General features: G+C 30.1%; 1 protein-coding gene across 2 annotated transcripts in view; it reads left to right on the top strand.

The window, feature by feature from the left end:
* LOC129914082 (phosrestin-2-like) overlaps window positions 1-20,434 on the top strand; it is a 63,493-nt gene extending 43,059 nt beyond the window's left edge. For both annotated transcript variants that reach the window (XM_055993142.1, XM_055993143.1), the window contains 7 exons: window positions 15,816-15,980; window positions 16,037-16,151; window positions 16,210-16,357; window positions 16,426-16,733; window positions 18,156-18,311; window positions 18,376-18,514; window positions 19,782-20,434. In XM_055993142.1, coding sequence (XP_055849117.1) covers window positions 15,816-15,980; window positions 16,037-16,151; window positions 16,210-16,357; window positions 16,426-16,733; window positions 18,156-18,311; window positions 18,376-18,514; window positions 19,782-20,278 — 1,528 coding nt within the window. In that variant the 3' untranslated portion in view covers window positions 20,279-20,434. The remainder of the gene's footprint in view (window positions 1-15,815; window positions 15,981-16,036; window positions 16,152-16,209; window positions 16,358-16,425; window positions 16,734-18,155; window positions 18,312-18,375; window positions 18,515-19,781) is intronic.
* Window positions 20,435-24,269: the final 3,835 nt, after the last annotated feature.

Raw genomic sequence — 24,269 nt, 5'->3', positions numbered from 1 at the left:
GATACATTCTAAAAAAGCAAACACTGACACATATTATAGCTGTAAAACAATCTATGAATTAAAAATGATTTCCAAATGATTTTTTTGTGTTTTTTTTTTTTTTTTTTTGAGTTTTGCTGTTTTTTGTTACTTTTTTTAAATAAATTAAAGTAACATAACAACTTAGTAAAAAAAAAAGAAAACAAAGTGCAATATATATGTAACAAGTAGTATTCCTTTGCCATCACCTGATGATGTTCATAGACATGAACGAAACGTCCATCGTGACAAAAATATATTTGTTTTCATTGACCTAAAGCCCGGTTTAAAAACATATAATTCTTTGCCGCCGGGTACAAAGGGGTTAAGTCACAAAATTGCACTTTCCGGGTTTCGATGAAAAAGGAATAACCTCTTTTTTCTCTTTTATTTGGTATCAAAAACATAAATTTAGAACAACTCTTTTCTATAAAAATAAGAGGATCAATGCTCAAAAGTTCATCGATTAGCTCAACTTCACATTTTCAGGCAAACTATCAATTATGACTTAACCCCTTTGTACCCGGAGGCAAAGAATTATCAACATATTATATGTATGTACCTTTTTCAAATGGAAAACAATTACCCTCGCTGGGCGCCATCTAGCGTCAAAATAAAAATCTGCAAATATTAGGGGATTTTTGTTTTATTATTTTGAAATAGTTTGTCCACTTAGGAGCTTGATTCTTGAAAAACCCTTAAATAACGAAAGCCTATTTATACACATACACACTATTTGCAAGACTTTGTACCCGTCACATATGTATATAGTATTCTAATGGTAGTTTTTCCTTTTCACATCCACTTTGAAATAACAATATCAATATAAATCAATATATATTTAATCCTTCAAATACATATATGTATAAAAACTTATAAATTTTAATACATGCATATACTTTGCCATAAAATAATCTCATCATTATGTTATTTCATTCATGAAATCATGTCAAATGAAAACATCGACCTGAGCTTAATGCTTTTGTATAGATGTTGATTCATTATTGACGTTATTAAAGATATCCTTCCTAAGCAAAGGTTCCTACATTTAGTCTATGTTGTGTTCAGAGGTCGAGAAGTGTAGTCTTGAGGCGGATAAGATAATGATTCATGTATATTGAAATCCAAAACGAATTCTTGTAAATATATTTTTGTGTGCCTCGTGTTTGTGGTTTCTTGCCCTTAACTATATATTATTGATTTTCAAGGTTAACAATAAAAACGCTTTATGAAAATAAAGAGAAATACCGCAATTCAGGATGGAGAGAATGTGACAAATTTGTCTACCGCAATTCTACCTTTCTGCAAGCCGGTATTAAAAGCATCAGTTCAAACCGTTAACGTCAAAAAGGAAATAAAAAACAATTTTTAAGTCATCGTAGGAAGGTCATATATCGACTGACCTCGATTTGATGTCTACTACACAGTCATAATTGAAAATTATTCGATTTTTGACTTAAATGACCAGTCTTGACTTTAGGACAATTTTAAAAGATAGATATAGCCAAGTCCAATATAAATTCGAAATTTTGTTTTCATATCTACTCATTCTATATACAGGGTGTCCCGGGATGAGTTAGGAAGATTTTGAGGGATGATTCTTGGGTATATTCCAAGAAAAAAATTGTTCTACAGTAACTCTCTATCTGCAAAGTTGATACCCTTTAGCGATGATTTAAGAAAACGCTTACTTTGGTATGCCTTTACTCATGTTAATGCTAATAACTCCGTTAAAACTTATGATAAAAACTTCCTTAATGTCTTGATTTTTAGAAGAAATGCTATTCTTTGTACCTGCATTAAAAAATTGTTAATATCTTTTTTAATTGCTCAGATATTAATATTTAAACGGAATTATTTTTTTCTTACCCATGATAATTTTTGACTTTGGGACCGATTTTCTTCGATAAAAGTATTAACGGAGTTATTAGCATTAACATGAGTAAAGGCTAAAGGATATCAACTTTACAGATAGAGAGTTACTGTAGAACAATTTTTTTCTTAGAATATACAAAAAAATCATCCCTCAAAATCTTCTTATCTCATTCCGGGACACCCTGTATATCCAAAGGAAGTAAAAACAAATTGCTTACATTCACCAAAAAGGAGACACAAGGAACCATCTTAAATTTCTCCATTTATATGCAATACCTTTACCTTTACTTGTAACCAGAGTTGTCTATGGTATTGAATTTTTTTTGGGGGAAGGAAGTGGCAGAAAAAAAGGAGGTGGGAACAAAATTCCAAAGGTGTCTTGTTCACCCACATGGAAAATAAGCCCTCATCTTAAAGAAAGTAACATCATTTTGACGAAGTGTGTAAATATTCTATTTAAATTGGGGGATCAATTTATCCCTTTCTATAAATAAACCACTGTGCGTCAGATGTGTTTTTTTTTATTTAATTTAAAACGTCTGTTATCCTAAGGTATATATAAATTTACTTGTACTCTTCCCTCTTTTTTCATCTTTACAAAATTTTAAGGTGTATTTACTTCAATATGTTAAGTATTTGATTTTATTAACACGACATGAGCTTTTTCAATTTTAGTCAGTCGTAAAAATCAAATTAAAGGTTCAGTAAAATTGAATGCGAATTAATTCAAAAACAAAGGGATGTCTGGAAAATTGTAGTAAAAAAACATGTGCTTTAGTCATGTATGTAGGTAGGGTAACTTCGGGCATTATGGCGCACCGGGCATTATGGCGCACCTCTCAACTACCATACTTCCAATACTCACTTTTAAATAAAACCAATGCAGAAACTTTGGCCTTCGTCGAATACTAGCCTTGTGACGATCGCAGGTCAGTGCTATTATTTTTGTGCCAAACAAAAAAGAAAACAAAAAAAAAATACCGGTTCTGGGTTCCAATATAATAAATCTTTGTTTTTGTTTGTGTGTATCTCGGTAAGTATACAGTGCACGTGTTTGTTGTAAAGAGTGAAACGCAGAGTACAGTTTTGGTTTGGTTATATCACTTGTTATATTTTAACTGAAGTAAGAATTGTGTTTAGTTTTTGGAGTTTTGTGAATATGTGTATATTTTGCAATATGGCGCAGATGCAATAAGGGCATTATGGCGCTATATTATACCCGACTGCGCCATAATGCCCTTATGTAAAACTAATTTCAAAAGTAACTCTGCATTTTTTTAAATTTGAAAATAACCTCAATTTAACGTTAATTTTATGAAACTTATTAACAATTATATTTCAGAAATGCTGAATATACGTTAAAAAAGTAAAGGGTTCCGAAGTAAATGGTGTTCGCCATATTGCCCGTACATAGGGCAATATGGTTTTTTTTGGACTATTTTTAAATTAATTTATTTTTTGTTAAAGAGCTTGAATTTTTATTCTTAAATAATTTATTTATGTTACGTTTTTATGAAATTTAATTAAAAAAAATGATTGAAGTAAAAATTGTAGTCCGTAGTAAAGATATTTGAGTTTGTGCTTAGGTATGCCATAATGCCCTAATTTACCCTATGTTTACTTGTTTGTAGTGGAAATCGAAATGTTTTAGAATGTTTTTGGATTTTTAATTCGGATTCAAAAATTTAAACACATTACAAACATGTGTATTTTAAAACATAAGAAATGTTCACCTTATCTAATCTGCTCCCAGCTCTCAGTCTATAATAAGAAAAAAAAAATGTAGGTAAATAGAAAATAAAATTTTAAAATAATTGAAGAAATATTTATATATGTAGGTACTAGAATGGCACAGGGAACAAATCTACTATGAATGAGGCGATACAGTCGTGTATTCCATAGCCAAAAAATCCCTGAAAGGACTTTTTGGTAACTAAGGCCGTGTGCGAATTGCGTTAAAATGTTGGTTAAAATATGACGTTTGGTTAAAATTTGACACTAGCATGGTGAATAAAATGGGTTAAAATTTACCCAGCTGCGGAGCAGGGTAAAATTTTGACACTAGTGGTTAAAATTTGACGTTTCTCAAGATAGAAAGATCAAGATAGATTTGAAATTATTTTTGTTATAATGCGTTGATATTTTAAGAAATGTTAAAAGTATTAATACATACAAAGTACTTCCTCAAATTAATATTCAACTTGAAAAATTGAAAATCTACTAATTGTTTGTTTGTTTTTTATTTTTTATATTTCTATTTTGTTGGCAGCTGGTGAACTACGAATTAGTGTTAGAAGACTGAATTAATAAATTTCTTTTTGATCATAATGAAATGAGAATTTATCGATAAAATAAAAAAAAAGTATGTGAAATTGAGAATTTCTTACATTTTCATACTAGAATATTTAACTTGATATATTTTCAACTGGGTTTTGTTAAAAAAAAAATAGTTAATTGAATATAAGAAAAACCATTTTTGAGGGTAATTTTGTTTTATCTTGAGGGAATTTTATTCAAAGTAGTACCAAGAAAAAAGTCCCATTTAATACATTTTAACCCAATTCGCACAGCAAAAAAATAAATTTGATCCCTTTTTTAACCAAACGTCAAATTTTAATCGTGGTAGAAATTTTAACCAACATTTTAACGCAATTCGCACACGGCCTAAGTACCTTTCTAAATCTACATACAGGGTGTCCCAAAAGTAATGGATCAAACGAAATATGCTGATGGGCCAACCTTAGGGCTCTCAGAATTTGGTAACTTGTTAATCCAAAATCCTAACGGTTTTCGATATAATGCAGTTTTTGTGAAATCTCGAAAAATCCCGACTTTGCAACAGTATTTTGCTTCCTCCGCTCATAATTGATTTTTGATTTTTACAACTCTTTCACTAACACATTGCCTAATAATAAGAAATAATTAATTAATCAAAATATTTTTTATTTCATACGCCATTTTGCTGCAAATTAATTAACAGTTCCATGTTTTATAAAAACTCAATTTCGTAGTTTTATTTCAGAGCATCATACCGGAAAAAGTTTGTATGGTGTGACACTGGTTTATTACTTTAAAAACTTGCCGTGTTATTGCAGTTTTCAAAAACGTATAAAAGTTTCCAAAGTTGAAATTAGAACGAAAGATATTACAATTTGAATACAAAAAAACAGAGGTTTTCAGAGCAAAATAACAAACAAAAATCGAGGCTTTTATTCAAAAAGAAATAAACAAACAACAGTCGAAAAAATGTGTTTATTTTTCTTTGTTATTTTTCTCTAAAAAGCCCTGTTTTGTTGCTTTTAAATTGTAATATCTTTAGTTCTAACTTCAACTTTGGAAAGTTTTATACATTTTTGAAAACTGCAATAACACGGCAAGTTTTCAAAATAATAAACCAGAGTCACACTATACAAATTTTTTTCAGGGTTTTGCTTTGAAATAAAAATAAGAAATTGAGTTTTTATAAAACATGGAACTGTTAATTAATTTGCAGCAAAATGGCGTATGAAATAAAAAATATTTTGATTAATTAATTATTTCTTATTATTAGGCAATGTGTTAGTGAAAGAGTTGTAAAAATCAAAAATCAATTATGAGCGGAGGAAGCAAAATACTGTTGCAAAGTCGGGATTTTTCGAGATTTCACAAAAACTGCATTATATCGAAAACCGTTAGGATTTTGGATTAACAAGTTACCAAATTCTGAGAGCCCTAAGGTTGGCCTATCAGCATATTCTGTTTGATCCATTACTTTTGGGACACCCTGTAGATAAAACGAAAACATTCAATGAGTATTTTGAATAAAGGATATTGAAATGAAAAACAACAAAGATACCTATATTATAATTGAAAAACTGAAATATTATCTTTTCCGGATTGAGAGACAAGAAAAAAACTGATTGATTTGAATATAAAATTGTGTTTTTTTGGGATGAACATTTATTTGAATCAGTTTTTATCATTGATATGTCCAATGAAGATAAGCTGGCTTTGTGTACATACAGTTTTGATTAAATATTTTTACTTAGTTTTATAGTTAGAGTGTAGTTTCTGTTGTTGAATTCCTATATTTTTGAACTCTCTAGGCAAATGAAACGTTCTTTAAAAATTGCCTGTAGCATTATTTTGTAAGAGTTTTGTGAAAACACCACAATCATCGAGGTGGAAAATCTTAATTTGTCATTAACCGATTTTGATAGTTGTCAAGTCTAGTCAATATTTCCTATGCCAATTTTCCCAGAATATTGATGAATCGAATTAAACGGATAACCTTTACGCACTTATTGTGAAGGTATTTTTGACAATTAAAAAGTAAATAAATCCATATGAAAATTTTGGTAACTGTGGTGTATACGTTACATATCATCTGTAGCAAAAAAAAAAAAAAACAAACAATAATATCAACTTCTTGGAATTTTGTGTAGGGCGATGTCTGATCGTGAATCCATAACGCAAAGTCGAAAATTGTAACAAATAGAGTTTTGATAAGTCTGAAGTTTGTACCAACAGAGCAAAACCTGACCTCCATAAATTCGTAAAATTGCATTTATTTTATCTTGAATTAAAGCTTGATATGAGGTTATGGTATGGCATTTACAAACTTTATTTGGTGATTAATTAGCATTACTAGAAGTTGTTTATTTACATCATATATATCATATTTTTTATAACAATACCTTTTGAGATTTCGTTAACTTGACACTTAGTCAGAGATCAGGGGTCGAATCACCGCAAACGATTACGATCATACTTTAACGTTTTGACTATTGCTCTCTCTATTTAATCAGTAGAAAAATATAGGGACATATAGCAACCATACGTTAAAGAACGTATGCGAAAGTTCGACCCCAGTTCTAAATTTTTGACCGGTCTTCATTGATCCTAGCAAAAAGATCTTAAATAAGACTCTGTAGGTTGTCCTTAATAATTCTGAGCATCATTAGCATACAGGTGAATAGAGACACTAAAACTTACAAATGGAATTTAATTTATAGAAAGACAAAATAGTATTGGACCTTTTTGATTCCTGCGAAACTACATCTAACAAATTCAGAGACTCTCCCACCATATGTTTTTGGGCAGGCTGAATCCGAATTTTAAGTCCGTTTGACCAGGTCACCCTCCAGTTTTGAGCAGTGACTGCATTTTTTTTTAATTTTTATGACTTTTTTTTTGAGTTTTTTGCATTTTTCTCAAAACTGGAGGGTGTTCGGGCAAAACGGACTTAAAATTCAAATTCAGCGGGCCCAAAAACATATAGAAAGATAGGTCTGGTTCCTGGTACATTAAACTTTTTTTTTTGTGTGCCAAGGATGATAGCGACAGTGCCAGCACACAAAAAAAAGTTGTATGTACCAGGAACCAGACCTATCGTTCTATCGCCGGTGTTTTCAATGAAAAAACTTTTTGAGCCCGGCATTTTTATTTAGAGCAATGCAAATGACTATCTCAGCCCGAAAAAAAAAATTATAAAATTTTTCAATCCCTGTAACTTCGACACCCATAATATTTTGTCTGTTTTTTTTTTTTTTTTTTAGAAGATTTGTCTTCGCCGAAAGAAAACATTTGCATCAAAAGTCAATTTCGTATGTAGTGGATCAACTTCTATCAAAAGCCTTTTAAAAACGAAGCAAAAAACCAAGTAATCCATCTCATAGGCGAAAATCGGTAACAATGGATGACAGAGGGTTTTTAGGAATGGGTGTAATTTTTGCTAATTTCCAAAAGGAAAGTCTTAGCTGTTAATACAGAAATTAATGATGTGAGAAAGAAAATTGATAACATGGGGACATATGAATTTAACAAATCGCATGGGTACACTTACATATCTCACCAACAAACCTCGATTTAAGTGAACGAGTGAAAAAATAAAATTGCTAGCTATGAAAGAATTCAAATTTATATTATCTCTACAAATATTAATTCTTATTCTTTGATACACTTATAGAAGCAAATAACACAAGAAAAACGAAAATTACAAGAAAAACGAAAAATTTTAATTTGCAGCAGGCCAAAAAGGCAAATAATTTATATTTCTTGTGTTCTAGGTGACACTTGTCCGTTAGACAAATTAGGAAGCTATTTGTATTTACATTATCAGGCTTCTTCTCTTCATGACCTCCCTTGAGCCATTGGTTAGTGGCCCCTAAGCCCCGCGAAACAATTTTTTTTCTGTTTTATATGTATGTATGTATACTGTAAGCAATTACAACTTTTTCATCCCGTATGATTCTTCTATATTGCCTCATTTTGTATGCATTAACCATTTCGAACCCAATCTATGAAAAATCAATATTAAAAAATTTTTTTTCAGTATTATCGTGTCAAAAACATCACAACTAAGAATTATGAATAGCAAAAAGTTATGTTCCAAAATAATAAATAGCAAAACTAATGTGTTTTTCTGATGATGCATGTAAGTAACATACACCGCCTATGACCATTGACCACCAAAAAAAGTCGGACAACTGAGAAAATAACTTTTTATAGAACAATAATGTATGCTACTTCTTCTGAGCCAAAACACAAAACCCTTTCTGGATTTACATTTTTTATATCTTTTTCTCAAAATTATGACTTTATACAGGGTGTCCCAAAAGTAATGGATCAAACGAAATATGCTGATTGGCCTACTTATGGGCTCTCAGAATTTGGTAACTTGTTCATCCCAAATCCTTACTGTTTTTGATTTAATGCAATTCATGTGAAATTTCAAAAAATCCCTACTTTGCAACAGTATTTTGCTTACTACGCCCATTATTGATTTTTGTTTTTTAAAATTCTTTCACAAAAACATTGCCAAATAGTTAGGAACAATTAATTGATCAAACTATTTTTTATTCCATACGCCATTTCGCTGCAAATTAATTAACAGTTTCAAGTTTTATAAAAAATAAATTTCTTACTTTTATTTGAGAGCAACACCGCAAAAAAATTTTGTATGGTGTGAGAATGGTTTATTATTTTAAAAAGTTGTCCTGTTATTGTAGTTTTTAAAAATGTATAAAAGTTTCCAAGATGAAATTAGAACGAAAGATATTACAATTTGAATGCAAAAAAATAGAGGTTTTCAGAGAAAAATAACAAGCAAAAATCGAGGCTTTTATTCAAAAAGAAATAAACAAACAACAGTCGAGAAAAGTGTTTATTTTTCTTTGTTATTTTTTTCTGAAAAGCCCTGTTTTGTTGCTTTTAAATTGTAATATCTTTAGTTCTTATTTCAACTTTGGAAATTTGTATACATTTTTGAAAACTGCAATAACACAGCAAGTTTTCAAAATAATTAACCAGGGTCACACCATACAAATTTTTTTCAGAGTGTTGCTCTGAAATAAAAGAAAGAAATTGAGTTTTCATAAAACATGAAACTGTTAATTAATTTGTAACAAAACGGCGTATGAAATAAAAAATATTTTGATTAATTAATTATTTCTTATTATAAGGCAATGTTTTAGTGAAAGAATTGTAAAAAACAAAAATCAATAATGAGCGGAGGAAGCAAAATACTGTTGCAAAGTCGGGATTTTTCGAAATTTCAGAAAAACTGCATTTAATCGAAAACCGTAAGGATTTGGAATGAACAAGTTACCAAATTCTGAGAGCCCTTAAGTTGGTGTATCAGCATATTTCGTTTGATCCATTACTTTTGGGACACCCTGTATATAATAAAAAAATGCTATTTATATTCTGTTTATTTTAGTTGGTATTGGTTTCGCTTTGTGTTAAATTTGTATCTATTATTTTTTTTTTGTTTTTGTAATATTTTAAAAAATTACAAAAACCTTATACGTCCCAGATTATTCTCATCTCATCGGGTCTACGACTTATGGACATGATATTTGATTTTCATCGCCACAAGTTAAATGAATCATACCTATATGAACATTATAAAAATTGTTCCTCATAAAATTATTTGCAATATATGTCTAACATTTCTCTGTAAAATACTCTGTTTTGGGTTTAGAGGGCAGAGAAGGTTAACTTGATTCAACTCGAATACGAAAAAATACATCTTTTTCGTTTATGTTGCTCAATTTATGAGGTTCTTATCGAAGCTGCTTATATTTTTTTAGTCTCATTTACTTATGATTATTATTTTTATACGGATTGACAAAAAAGAAGTGCAAAAATGTACACATTGAGATAAAAAATATTAAACAAAAGGGAAACAATTTTTTTTTTGGAAATTATGTATGTTTCCCTCACTTCTTAACCCTTACAGCCTTGGGAAGTAAAAAAATGAAAAGCACGTATTATTTGGGTCTCTTATTAAAAAAGTATTCATTCTATAGGAAAATTGTGAATTTAAAAAAGAAAGATAATTAAATTTACTGTCAAAAACGTCCTTGCACATTTTCTATAAGATGAGTCGTTTTCGCGATATTGATCAAAACGTATTTTTCAAAGCGGCCGAGGAAAGCCATACAAGACAAAACACATAATCAAGCCTCTTTTATTATCCTGCATTCAAGTAGGTATTGATGCCTCTACAATTTTGCCTAGATTTGTTTTTTTTCAATCGCGCGCCTGTACTATTAATGGTGTTTTAATTTTCTTATTAGCTATGTACCAACCTTAACCTAATAATGTATCGTACTTAAAAAAATATTCTTCCATATGTTTACATATAACTTCTCCCAAAATTAAAAAAAAAAATCTTCAAAATAACTTTTTTTGCTTAAAAATATTTCCAATTTTCATGAATAAATTATGTTCTATAGCCCTATTTTCATATATAGGAAACACGTTTTTAGAAACACTTCATATCATATCATATATGACTTATGGACTCTAGAAACACGATACAGAAAATATTCAGTCAAATGGGACTCATGGCACTTGGAGTGATGAATACTTCAAATAAACAAAATAATATTGAACGTAGAGAGGTCTTTTAATCAGATTGTATGGGGACAGTGAAGTTGTTTTTAGTCAAATATGTCTGTGGCATTAAGACAGAGTAGCTTAAGTCCAAAAAAAAAAAAAAAATTTGAAACCCAATCAACTCTTACCTGCATGTACTCATTACATATAAGTTTTAATTTAAAAACAAAATCACAGAAATTAAGCCATAATTTACGCTTAAATGTAGAGACAAAATTTCAGTTCAATTAAAATTAAAAACCCTGAAAAAAATAACATTGAAAATGAAATTTTCAAAAATTTCTTAAGTCGACATAACCTACTCTGTCTTATTGCCACAGATGTATATGAATCATATATTATGATACATGGGACTCTGTAGGCTTGGGACAAAACATAATATATTTTGAGTCATATGTGACTCATTGGACAGTTAAGTTGTTAATTTTCATTTTTATTTGAAAAGATTTTGTTCTTTTTTATTTATTAACTAACACTGACGACAAAAAAGATTTGATTTTGTTCAATTTTTATTGAGTGCAAGTGCACGTTGTCCAAGTGAACTGTGGCGTGTACTTGCTCTTTTTTACTGTTTTTTTTTTACCAAATAAACAAGAGTAAACGTATGCAAGTGTGAAGTTTGTTTTAAAAATCCTATGTGTGGTTATATATATATATACTACATATTAAAAATGTATTTTCCATTAAGACCTACATATACAGTTGTGTTCAAAATAATAGTAGTGCCTGCAACAAAATAACACTTGTTATATTTACGGTGCTTCTATGGTTAAAAATTTAATTTCTTTGATGTCAAAGTTTGTAACGGTCAATTACTAATAAATGTATCGTAATTTTAAAGTGGAAAAGAAGGTGCCAAATAATTTTTCAATGATTTTTGGTTGTTCTTTCGAATTTGACCTGTTCAAAATAATAGTAGTTAAAGTTATTTTTTAAGAATTTAAAAGCGGTTTATAACTTAGAATATTTATTTTTGGTTTAAAAGTAAGTACTCATATAATTTGAATAATTTTTCAACAAAAAACGATTTGTTTCGGTTTTAATCTATTTAAAGTTCGAAGAGCAAAACACTGCAGTTCGGATAACGGAAACTTATACGAAAGCTGCTTGAAGAAGGGAAAACCTACTTGGAAATTCAAGTTTATATTAGGATGCTCCCCTACAATGGTAGCCAATGCAATAAAGTCAACGAAAAACCCGAAACGCGCGGTAGAAGAAGAAAAAAGACCGCCGTAGATGACAGGAGTAATGTCCAGACGAGCAAAGTTGAGCCTTCTGCATCGTTGTTTCACATCCAGAAGGCTTTAAGCCTGGATTACAGTGCAGTGAAAATTCGGAGGCGAATGTTAAACACTAATTTGTACGCTTGAAGTCCACGAAAAGTTCAGCGAAACATGTTAAAAAGCGTATCCAGTTTGTAAAAGACCACATAAACTGGCCAGCAAAGTAATGGCGTAACATATTGTTTATTGATGAGAGCATATTTGTCCCCTTTGGTGGTACTGGATCTCCAGAATAAGTCCGACGTCCACCCAATACGGAATATGTTCCAAAGTATACGACGGAAACAGTTAAACATGGAGGGTCGAAAATTTAAGAATTTAAACATATTTCTTTGTTAACAGCGGAACTTTTCGTGGACTTCAAGCGTACAAATTAGTGTCTAACATTCGCCTCCGAATTTTCACTGCACTGTAATCCAGGCTTAAAGCCTTCTGGATGTGAAACAACGATGCAGAAAGCTCAACTTTGCTCGTCTGGACATTACTCCTGTCATCTACGGCGGTCTTTTTTCTTCTTCTACCGCGCGTTTCGGGTTTTTCGTTGACTTTATTGCATTGGCTACCATTGTAGGGGAGCATCCTAATATAAACTTGAATTTCCAAGTAGGTTTTCCCTTCTTCAAGCAGCTTTCGTATAAGTTTCCGTTATCCGAACTGCAGTGTTTTGCTCTTCGAACTTTAAATAGATTAAAACCGAAACAAATCGTTTTTTGTTGAAAAATTATTCAAATTATATGAGTACTTACTTTTAAACCAAAAATAAATATTCTAAGTTATAAAGCGCTTTTAAATTCTTAAAAAATAACTTTAACTACTATTATTTTGAACAGGTCAAATTCGAAAGAACAACCAAAAATCATTGAAAAATTATTTGGCACCTTCTTTTCCACTTTAAAATTACGATACATTTATTAGTAATTGACCGTTACAAACTTTGACATCAAAGAAATTAAATTTTTAACCATAGAAGCACCGTAAATATAACAAATGTTATTTTGTTGCAGGCACTACTATTATTTTGAACACAGCTGTACATAAGTCCAATATTTGGTATCAAATATAATAATCAAATTGCATTTACCTTTTAAATAATACAAAATCAAAGTTCAGATAGAAGTAAAGAATTTAATTAGTTGGAAGCAAAACTCTCAATTGAATATAAGAAACAAAAGTGTTGGACTATTAAATAGTTTTTCTTTAATAAAACAAAATGGAAAATGCACTTTAAATATAATTCTAATTCTAAAACCACACATAATATGTATATTATACGATTTTCAAAAAAAATTCACACTTTGTATGGTGTAGTCTTTAAGATTGATTTTATTGATTACACTGGTTAACAAAATTAAACTTTTATTTTGTTGCCGGAACAAAAAAAATACTTTTCTGAAGGTTTTCGATGTGCTCGAATCCGTAGTCAGAAAAAATTAATCAGCTCCTGTTTTTGAAATATTACCGTTAGAAAATGCAATACTTCCTTATTCTTTTATATAAGGTAAATTGTTTGAGCATATTTAGTAACGGTTTTTATAATAACTATTTTCCACCTTTAAATCTGTTTAAATCTTTCCGATATCTTTTTTACTTCTCGAGATATCCTTAGTTGTTTGCATATTTCATAAATTATATAACGTCATTATCTCCTTTATGATATATGAAGCCAAAGCCACTTACTTCATTTTAAGATATCTCGGGCAATAACAAAGATATCGAAAAGATTTGAAAAGTTCTTGAAAGACGGAAAATAGTTTTTATAGAAACCGTTACTAAATATCTTCTAACAACTTTCCTTATATTAAAGAATAAGGTCCGAAGTAGTCAAAAAAACGTTTTTTTGCATTTTCTAACGGTAATATTTCAAAAACGGAAGCTGATCAATTTTTTCTGACTTCGGATTCGAATTCAGCACACCGAAAACCTTCAGAAAATTATATTTTTGTTTCGGCAACAGAACCCTTGTTAACCAGTGTTATATATTCAAAAAAAATTCACACTTTGTAGGGTGTAGTGTCTTTTAGATTGATTTTATACTAGTCTCAGAGTTGTATTTTTATGGCCCAGATAACATATAACTTTGCCTAATCTACTTTGTAGGAAAAATACCCAACCTTTGGAGTGATTTTTTTCAGCATATTTTAGACCTACGTTCAAATTATACTAAATTATATCTTCTTTAACTGTTTCTTGGAAATTTTTCCATAATATGCATTCTTCACATTTTAAAAACCAAAAGCTAAAAAAGTTAGCACGCACATTAGTTTTTTCGAACCTGAAAACTTGGTCTTAAACTACTGGTTTCTATCCTAACATGCAAAAAAAATCAGTACAGGTCAATTTATTGCTCATACTTTGACAAACAGTTTTGTTTAAAATTCATTGCCGTGTTTTTTTTGTTGTGTTTTTTTCGTTGGTCGTTGATTTGACAAGAACTGTTATTTTAGGCCATTAAAAGTTAGTTTATGAATACGTATTTAATATTGTTCTATGGAATAAACAAAGTCTAATGGTATTTGGTCCCCCATTCGTTCCGTATTGTAAAAATTACACATGCACCAAATTGGACACAAGGCCATAAGGATGCACCTTAAATTTTTGGCTTGTCATTGTTAGTTTATATTTAATCCATCCCTCCAGTTCGGTTTACTTAGAAAGTTTCCGATTTTTATTCTTTTTATTGCATTTAAAAATGTTGTTAAAGAAAAAGAGAATTTTTAACAAAGTCAGGCCAATGAATCATTTTATTTTTTGTTTCGATGACAATTGAACGTTTTTACTTAAGTTCATAGAGGTTTTACACGAATCATTGGATTTTTGGGACCATTTACAGATTTTACTGTCTCTTCCACAGAAAACAACACCCTTTCACCTAAAATATTTGTATTGACTGCTTAGATTCTTTGTTTCTGTTATAAATAAAACATTTTTACCAATTTTCGTTGGTGTAACACTTTTTTCCCAGTTTTTGCGGTACTAATTCCAAATTTCATCATTTCTTTAAAAAAAACACTCTTTCATTCAAGATAATTTTGTAGAATTCTTAACTCTTATAAGAAACGAGATTTAATGAATTCTTTGTCCCTACTGTATCTAAAACCTTCACCCCGAATTTCATCAATGTATCTTGTTTTTCACATGGGTTTCGATAATATTTACCTGTTGAAGTAAAAACACAAGTTTTTAATCGGCAATAACTTTTCTTAGAGCAATCATATTGACTTTATTTGTAGGTATGCCATTAGATTTAGCATACAAATATAGCTAAAAAACATTTGCCATAAATGTGATGATATTCGACAAACAATTTAACTTTTCTTAGAGCAATCATATTGACTTTATTTGTAGGTATGCCATTAGATTTAGCATACAAATATAGCTAAAAAACATTTGCCATAAATGTGATGATATTCGACAAACAATTTAGGTCCGTTTTCTTCACTCGGAGTTGAACATAACTTGAGAATTTTTAATATAAAAATTCTCAAGTTTTGTTCAACTCCGAGTGAAGAAAATGGACCTTAGTTTACTATATTTTTGACCTTGTCCTCTTGTCCGCGAAAAAAACACCCTTCCACCCAACTTTTTATAAACTTTTTTGATCCTTGATTTTTATCCCAAAAGCAAACTTTTTGCCAAGTTTCATGAGTGTAACAACTTTTTTTTTAAGTTCCTATTTTATCTGTATGTACTAATAAAACATTATTTTATATGCAAACAAAAATGAGCAACGCTCTTTATATTTCTATAACTTTCCAGAGTTTACAAGAAAACATCATCGAACTCAATACTTACGCTTTATATGGGCAGCAGAGACCTGATATCTACAGATGGAGTTGTTGAACCTTTAAGAGGAGTAATCGTTGTAGATCCGAAGTACCTTGCCAGTCAGAAGATTTACGGACAACTTACTCTTACTTTCCGGTATTCATATGTCAACTTTACAAAGTCTTAACTCAATAATCAATTTTTCTTCACAGTTATGGTAGAGAAGATGAAGAAGTAATGGGGCTTAAATTTTGTAATGAACTAGTAGTAGCTTTGAAACAACTTTGGCCACGGATCAATTACACCGGTGAAATGACAGTATTACAGGTAATTTGAATTCAAGCCGTTCTGGGAATTTCTGCGAAACTAATGCTTACGTTTCAAGCAAGCTTTGGTCGATAGGCTAGGAGCTGGTGCCCATCCCTTTCAAATAGATGTTGGAACTATTGCTGCCCCAAGTGTACAACTTTTACCTGCAAAGAAATACAGTGGTGATCCGATCGGAACAAGTTATGATGTTCGAATATTTATGTGTATGAACAAAATCTATCTCACTTTTTTTTGTACAATTTTTGATGAGTTAAAATTTGATTTTTTGCAGCGGATTTGGCAGATGAAAAATTACAAGGTAGAACTACAGTGAAATTAGGAATTCGAGTGATATACAAGATTCCAACAAACTTTCAGTCAATTCAAGAGTCAAATTTAAGTTGGAAATCGAGTCAAAACAAACAAAGCTTTCGAACTCGATTGTCACCGAAAATTCAAAGACTTTGTAGTAGGAGTAAACAACAAGAAGAGACTAGCAAAAGCACAACAGCCATAAATAATTCAGAAGCTGTAAAAAAGAGTAATGTAAATAATGCGGAAGAACGACTCAAGTCCGATTTTTTCAAAGGTGGTGAAGAGGTAAATAATTTTTGAAAAATTATACAGAATAAAATCTCAATTAGATACATGTTTATCTTAATAATATCTGACATATCCACAACAATTCAATCCCCTAGACCCTAGATTTCAAAATTTTTGTTTCGATAAATTGATTTTGCAAAATAAAAATAAGACTCAAAATTTATTTTTACAAACAAAAAAATTTGTTTTTGAAAATTTTGTTAATACATAATTTACTGAATGCTTTTAAAAAAATTTTGAAATTTTTTTTTGTTGAAATGGGTCCAGTCGCAATCAGAAACTTAAAACACATTTTTATGAAAAACGATTTCTTGGAGTAAAACGTTATTCATCATAGGTAGATCTTATGCTTCATACATTCTAGAAAAAAAAGTACGTATACGCCCTAGCGTCACATCAAAATGTCCATCTTAGAATGGGAGCACTCATCGAAAAAAAAAATTTAGATGCGTTTGCAACAACTCAGCAAAGGAAATTTTTTAAAATGAATTTCGGCAAAAAAAATTATTAATTTTCTTACCTAAATACAAAGGCCTGTTCATTGCGAACTCATATATGCAAACCAAAACTTGTTTCGAGACTTTGGCCCCTAGATATCTGCCTCTGAATGTAAGAAAAAATATTTGGATTCAAATAACTCAGCAACCAAACCTCAAAGGACCGTTTGTTTTCAGTTGTGATTGGAGTTTAAAGAGATCTTTCTTTAGATGTCTGACTTGATGAATTTGGAGAAAATTTTTTAAAATGCATTTTTTCGGCAGGTACCTTGATTTTTTCTCAAAAATCTGACGAAAATAATTTCTTAATTTTCCTACCTAAATACTAAGGCCTGTTCACGCAAAAAATTTTGTCATGCAAAAAATGCGATTTCATGTCCTATACCGTATACATTTTTTTGCAATATTTAAAACACGTTTCATCTTCAATTTAATAAATTGTTTTTATTTTAAATCAATTATACAAAATGTTTAACTTATATTTCATTTATTTAGTTTAATTTCATCTTACACGTGTTTTTTTTATCGAAATCACATTTTTTTTTTTTTTGGTTTTTAATAGCCTTCATCTGAAATCTCGATATTATATTCGGCGTATTTTGTTTTTAAAATATTCCTCGATTCTGCGTGATCAGCTTTTCCAAATCCCTTGAAAAATGGATAGAAGGAATTTAAATTTGTTTAATAATATTTTTGTATTAATTGTTTTACTTGTGAATAACCATAAACTTTGATTAATTTCGCTCCTGGGTTATGTTCAATACGTCCACCACCCAAACATTCAGTATCTAGACCTAGTCCTTTGCAGGAAGCACTTGCTCGATCGTAAATGTCGGCTGAAAAATATAAAAAAAAACCTTAGATTTATACTATTTTTGATTGCCTAACGAAATTATTTTTTTTTATTTGTTATAATCAACAGGGACCAGAAAGTTGTACTGAGAAGCTTTTTCTATGGACTGAGGGTAATGTCAGTTTAAAATCATCATTGGATAAATGCGCCTATAAGCATGGTGAAGCTGTGTGTGTTAAAGTTCATATAAGGAATAGTAGTCGTAAAGTTGTACGAAAAATTAGGGTAAATTAAAGATTTTATATTATTGAATATATGAATAAGTTTTTTTAAATGTGTTTATTTGTAGATAGTTGCAGTGCAGCATGTAGATGTTTGTATGTTCAGCAATGGAAAATTTAAAAATATTGTTGGCGAAATTGTAGATAGTAATCATATTAAGTCAAATGATACGTTTAGCAACACTTATAAAATCATGCCAACAATAGGTAAGCTAGTGCATATACGACTTAACATAATTCATTCTTTTTGCAATGTTCAAGAGGAATTCATACATACAGAGAAAGAATACCTGACGGAAAAAATTAATAACTATTGCTTAAAAAGTAAAATAAGCATAATAATCAAGATAGATTTTTGAAAAGAATCAATATCCCAAACGATTAAAAAAACGGCTATCTGGGATACCCGTATCTGGAATATCTTTTTGAACGCAAATTACATTTTTTATATTGTTGCATAGTAGTTGCAATATAAAGGAGAATGGGCATTTTGGACGTTGTGCCGCCATTAATAAAATTGGTATCAAATGGAAGAACTATAACTTAGGAAAAACTTTGACTATGGAAGTTTGGTTCTATTGCGTTAAGAATGCAAGATATTGCAATATTAGTATTGTTAATGCATCGTTCAATGTGTGCAGGGCAAATTGAATTATATTTTTATTTTTAATACAAAAAATGATGCTCCCTCATTTTCCCTGAGTCTGAAGACATTAATCTTTAAAATAGTTTGGGTTCTAGTGGTTGGATATTCATGATAAAGGTCTTCAGGCTCAGGAAAAATGACAGAGCATCATATTTTGCACTTAAAATACATATTAAAGTTACAACATTAAGACAATCTACATAAAGTGTTAAATGCAAAAATGCATTTTATCAGTTGCTAAAGTACGGCACAAGGATAAAACTTTTGCAAATGTATGTAGGTCTTAATTACATCAAAAAATAACAAATTCATTCCTGGCCGCGTAACGTCCACGTTCCATATAAATTTGCCCATTCTCCTTTGACTTTATTTTTTTAATTGAAAAAATTCTTACAATTTTCAATAATTTCAGTATTACCAAATAAGTACTTCGTTAGTTAACCACGATTTTTATAAAGTAGTATTTAAAAATTAAGTTAATAAAGTCAAAAGCAATTTACATACCTTGTATGGTTTTTTTTAGTTTGTTACAGAAATGTCACATGTCCAGCTGCAACTGGACGCCTCCATGGAATTATGTTATTTTTCAATTCAGTGCATCAACAAAAATTCTTCCCTATGATTTTACTCCTAGCCGTGTGATTAGAATTCAAAAGAACTTATATGTTAAAAGGATATAGCTAAAACTTATTATTATTATAATATTTTGGCTGTCGTAATGGGGCTGAATATGAATTGACTCCAACAAAAAATTTAAATACCTTTTTTTTTCGAATTTGTACAGAAGTAAAAATTGTTTAAACTAAATATTTTTTTTACATTTTTAAGGTTCCACCAAAAATTGGATAGCAGTTGAATCGAAACTTCCCCATGCTCACGTTACAACAGATTTTCTATCAACGAATAATTATAAATTGGCTTCGAGTACTTTTCAAGACAACATAATGAAGGAGAGAAATGTCTTTGCCATCTATGTTACTTACTATATTAAGATTAAATTGACCTTAAGCGCTCTAGGAGGTGACTTATCATTGAAACTGCCCTTTGTTCTTGGCTATGTGGGAGAAGACGTCCATCATGCAAGCAGTACGCGAAGGAATTCAGAAAAACTATTGGATGTTTTGGTTTCAAGAAAAATTCCATTAAATAGAATAAATACAACAAAAGTCAACAAAGAAAATAAGGTTTCTGAAAATACTACTTCTCTAAATGTACCAAATGCTCCTCCAGAAGCAAATGAAACTCAAGAAGAAGACGCTTCTCAAACACAACAAACTTCTCCTAACTCTACCTCTATCAAAGTTGAAATTCACAGGGAAAATTAACATTTTTTTTTTTAATTTTCAATTAGTTTGTTAATATCCTTTCCAAAACGCATAAGACTGTCATTAGAAGCAGTAAATAAAAATCCACATGTACAACCAAAATTAATGAGATTGCAATCCTCTTTAGATGCTTAAACTCAAGTCTTAATAAAATTTATATTTCATTATACAAAAAAAAAAAAAATGTTTTGTGTTTAAATGAGTCGGCTTAGCAACAAATCCGTGCACTTCGTGATAAAAGCATAAAATTTTTATCGTTTGTAGCAATCAATATAAGAGTTATTTTGAGATATTGGGTCATCTTGGATTCCAACCGGAAGGGTAGATACAAGAATTTTTTTGAGTTGCATTACTGTTGTTTACTTTCTACACATATGTATACGGAATGAAAGATTTTTACTAATATAATGCATGATTTCGATGATTTTTTTTAACGTCTGATCGAATAAAATCAATTTTAATATCCCTGTGTCGGCACACGGGTTCACAAAAATGTGTCTTTATAAGGGTGAAAATAACTTTTTTGAAATTGTGAATACAATATACGAATTCCTCGGAAAATTCTACATCAATTTCATATATGATTTTCTTTAAAATAGAGAGACAGAAAAAAGTTCTAGCGACATGAAAAAGTATACACCAAATTCGCAAAAAAGAGGTGTGCCTACAGAGGCATGCACGTTTGATATACCATAGAAAAAATAATAAAATATGCTCATCATAATATTACGGGTTAATGGATGTTTTTTTAGTTGGAAAGAACACTTTTAGAATGGTATCATTGCACCACATGGAAAATGTATGCATTTTTTTTAACTGTATGTGTATATACGGGGTGTCCGTTAAAAAATGGATAAGCCTGAAATTGCTGATAGCTAAACTTATGACTGTACTAAAACCAAAAAAGAAAAAATTTCTATCGCAATTAGTTTAGAAAATATTAGTTTTTTTTTTGTTTAGTGTATTTAAAATTTCATCATCTTTCCTTTTCGCTTCTCACAACCACGAATGAATGAATTTTATAAATTTCTTTTTTTTTTAGAAATTGTCCACAAATAATTGTTTTAATACATGTTACACTTTTTCTTTGAAAAAATATTGAAATTCGTTTTTCGATGCAAAATGTAAAAAAAAATATTTTATGAAAAATTTTAAACACCTGTGGCCAACTTTTTTTAAAATATGCGCGTCCAAAGGGCATTACTGAGTGGTAATAGTTTTTATCATAATCTAGAGTTTCTAGGAAGTATAAATGCCCATGTTTAAACAGAGCAAACAAATATTTTTTTTTCCACTTTGCCATTAAAAAAGTTAAATCACTGTTTTATAGCCACTATTCAACTGTTATAAATAACATTTTTTTTATGGTAATGTATTAAAAGAATTATTGTAAAATATGACTGATCAAAAAAACTGATGGAATCCATGCATTTGTGTCAGCAATTTGAAAAAACTTAAGATAATACAGTTAAAATAATTTATTAAATTAATAGGCTTTTTTTGTACTTTGGTACCAATAACTTCCTAGAAACTCCAGATTATGATAATAACTATTACCATTCATTAATGCCCTTTGGACGCGCATATTTTTAAAAAAGTTGGCCAGCTAAGTTCCTATAGACTTTTTTCTATACAACAGGTGTTTAAAATTTTTCATAAAATATTTTTTTTACAATTTACATGGAAAAACGAATTTCAATATTTTTTCAAAGAAAAAGTCGTGGGCACAACGCCAAAACCACGAATCTGTAGTTTTGAGAAAAACGGCTTTAAAGTTTTGGAAACTCATGCAATCTTATGGAAACTCGTGCAACGAAAATTGATATTTTAGGCTTTAAGGCAACAGATGGAGGACTGGGGTCGATGCAGTGAATAGAGAAACCGATAACAAGGTTCATGACGCATTAAAGTGAAAATGTCAAAAAATTCAGATTCGCGGTTTTGGCTTTGTGCCGACGAAGTGTAACATTCATTTCTACCTAACCTAACCTAAGTCAATTATTGTAGAAAATTTCTAAAAAAAAAGAAATTTATAAAATTCATTCATTCGTGGTTGTGAGAACCGAAAACGAAAGATGATGAAATTTTAAATACACTAAACAAAAAAAAGCTAATATTTTCTAAACTAATTGCTATAGAAATTTTTTGTTTTAGTACATAATTTTTTGTTTTAGTCATAAGTTTAGCTTTCAGCAATTTCAGGCTTATTCATTTTTTTTACCGGACACCCTGTATAATTTTATACATCCTTTGAGAATCAACAATAAAAAAAAACTATTTTTACCATTGAATATTTAATTTTCATGACAAACTTAAAGAGCTTGCTTTTATTTTGCACTGAATTTTCATACAAATTAATGTTTTGAAGTAGTGAGGTGCATAAGTAAAAGTATGAAAAATAATTGTGCAACTTGTGATAATGGGATGAAATTAATAGAATTGTTAGAACAATATATAATCCTCATTTTATGATAATGGCAACCTAATATTTTACCTAGAATTAGTTCCTTTTTGTGCATTGTTATGAACACCCTTTAAGTTAAAATATTAAGTGGCCTAATATCTTAAAACAATAGTTAGATATTGTAATAACAATGCTGTGAACTTGATTCCATTATCACAAATTGCACAATTAATTTTTATACTTTTACTTATACTCTGTCCGATAAAAATTGGCAGTACAGGGAAGATAGGACATTTGCATCTCACTCTGCTTCACGCCTTCTGGATTTGTCTATCACATCAAAAAGCTCACACAGCGATGCCGTACTATCCAGAAAAAATGTTTCAAAAAGGTACCAGCGTTACCATCTTGGCGGTAATATTTCACAAAAACGAATAAAAAAAATTAATTTTTCTCTTTACTCCACAATATCAAACAAAAATTCACTCATTTAGAAACAGCCCAACCCCACGCATGCGTAACAAATTTTTCCTGTTAAAAAGTTGAAATACGTGTTGAAATATTGACATTAACTGTTTTCCTACATACACAAAATAAAAAACAAACAGCCCCAACACCACGTCAACACCAGGGATGAGAATGCTAAGCCCGAAAAGTGAAACATATTGCCCAAAAAAACGAAGTAGATTTGGAAAATATGTAGCAGATATAAAACAAAGGAGAATGCCCAAAAATAAATATATTTAAAAAAAAGCCCAGCACCGATTTAAATGAAGCCTACATGGCTTGAAGGCGTATCACTCGTACATAACAAATATGAACTTTTTTCTCAAAAAGCCATCCCCTTAATTGTTATAATGATTTTTGATTTCAAATTATAAAGTGTTTTTTATTGCAAAACTATTTTCATTCAGGGAAGTCAGATTAACTTGGTCTTAGTACTTAGTTCCATGAGCAAAGATTGTTTTTTAAATGCCGCTGTCTACTTTATTTTATGCAAAATGCATGACCGGACCCACAGCCATTATGTGGAAAAATATTTGATATCTTGGATGGGTCTTTGATTTGGATGTATAAGATGTGAAATTCTTGCAGAGCCTAGTAAGCTAATTCACAAATAAAGTGCACTAACAATACATTTTTTTAAATGACTTTTTCGATTATCAAAAAATGAAACAAGACGACACATCTTAAATGAAATTTTGTTCCTTAGAAAAAATTTGTCAAACGAAGTAGAAATAGGTTGCTACGTAGCAAATACATCAAAATAAATTAATGAAGTAGATCTGCTACATATGAAGTAAATACTCATCTCTGGTCAACACATATGCTTTTTTTCATTTTAAAAGCTTGAAAAAAGCATTAATCGTGAAAGCTCTTTCAGAAAAATAATAGAAAAGGGAGTAGTTTATGAAGGAAGTTTACCAATGGTAACTCTTATGTATTGTGAATACTTTTAAAAAACAACATTGATGATTGAGTTTCATTCTGCCACAGATCGTGTGGCAGATCGGTCATAGGGGGATGTACGTCGCTTGGTAAAGAAATTACAACAACAATGCCATGGCGCGTCTGTGGTTTTCTTGT

Source organism: Episyrphus balteatus, chromosome 3 (genome assembly GCF_945859705.1).
Source record: "Episyrphus balteatus chromosome 3, idEpiBalt1.1, whole genome shotgun sequence".
Lineage (NCBI taxonomy): Eukaryota > Metazoa > Arthropoda > Insecta > Diptera > Syrphidae > Episyrphus > Episyrphus balteatus.
This window is presented reverse-complemented; position numbering and strand designations above follow the sequence as displayed.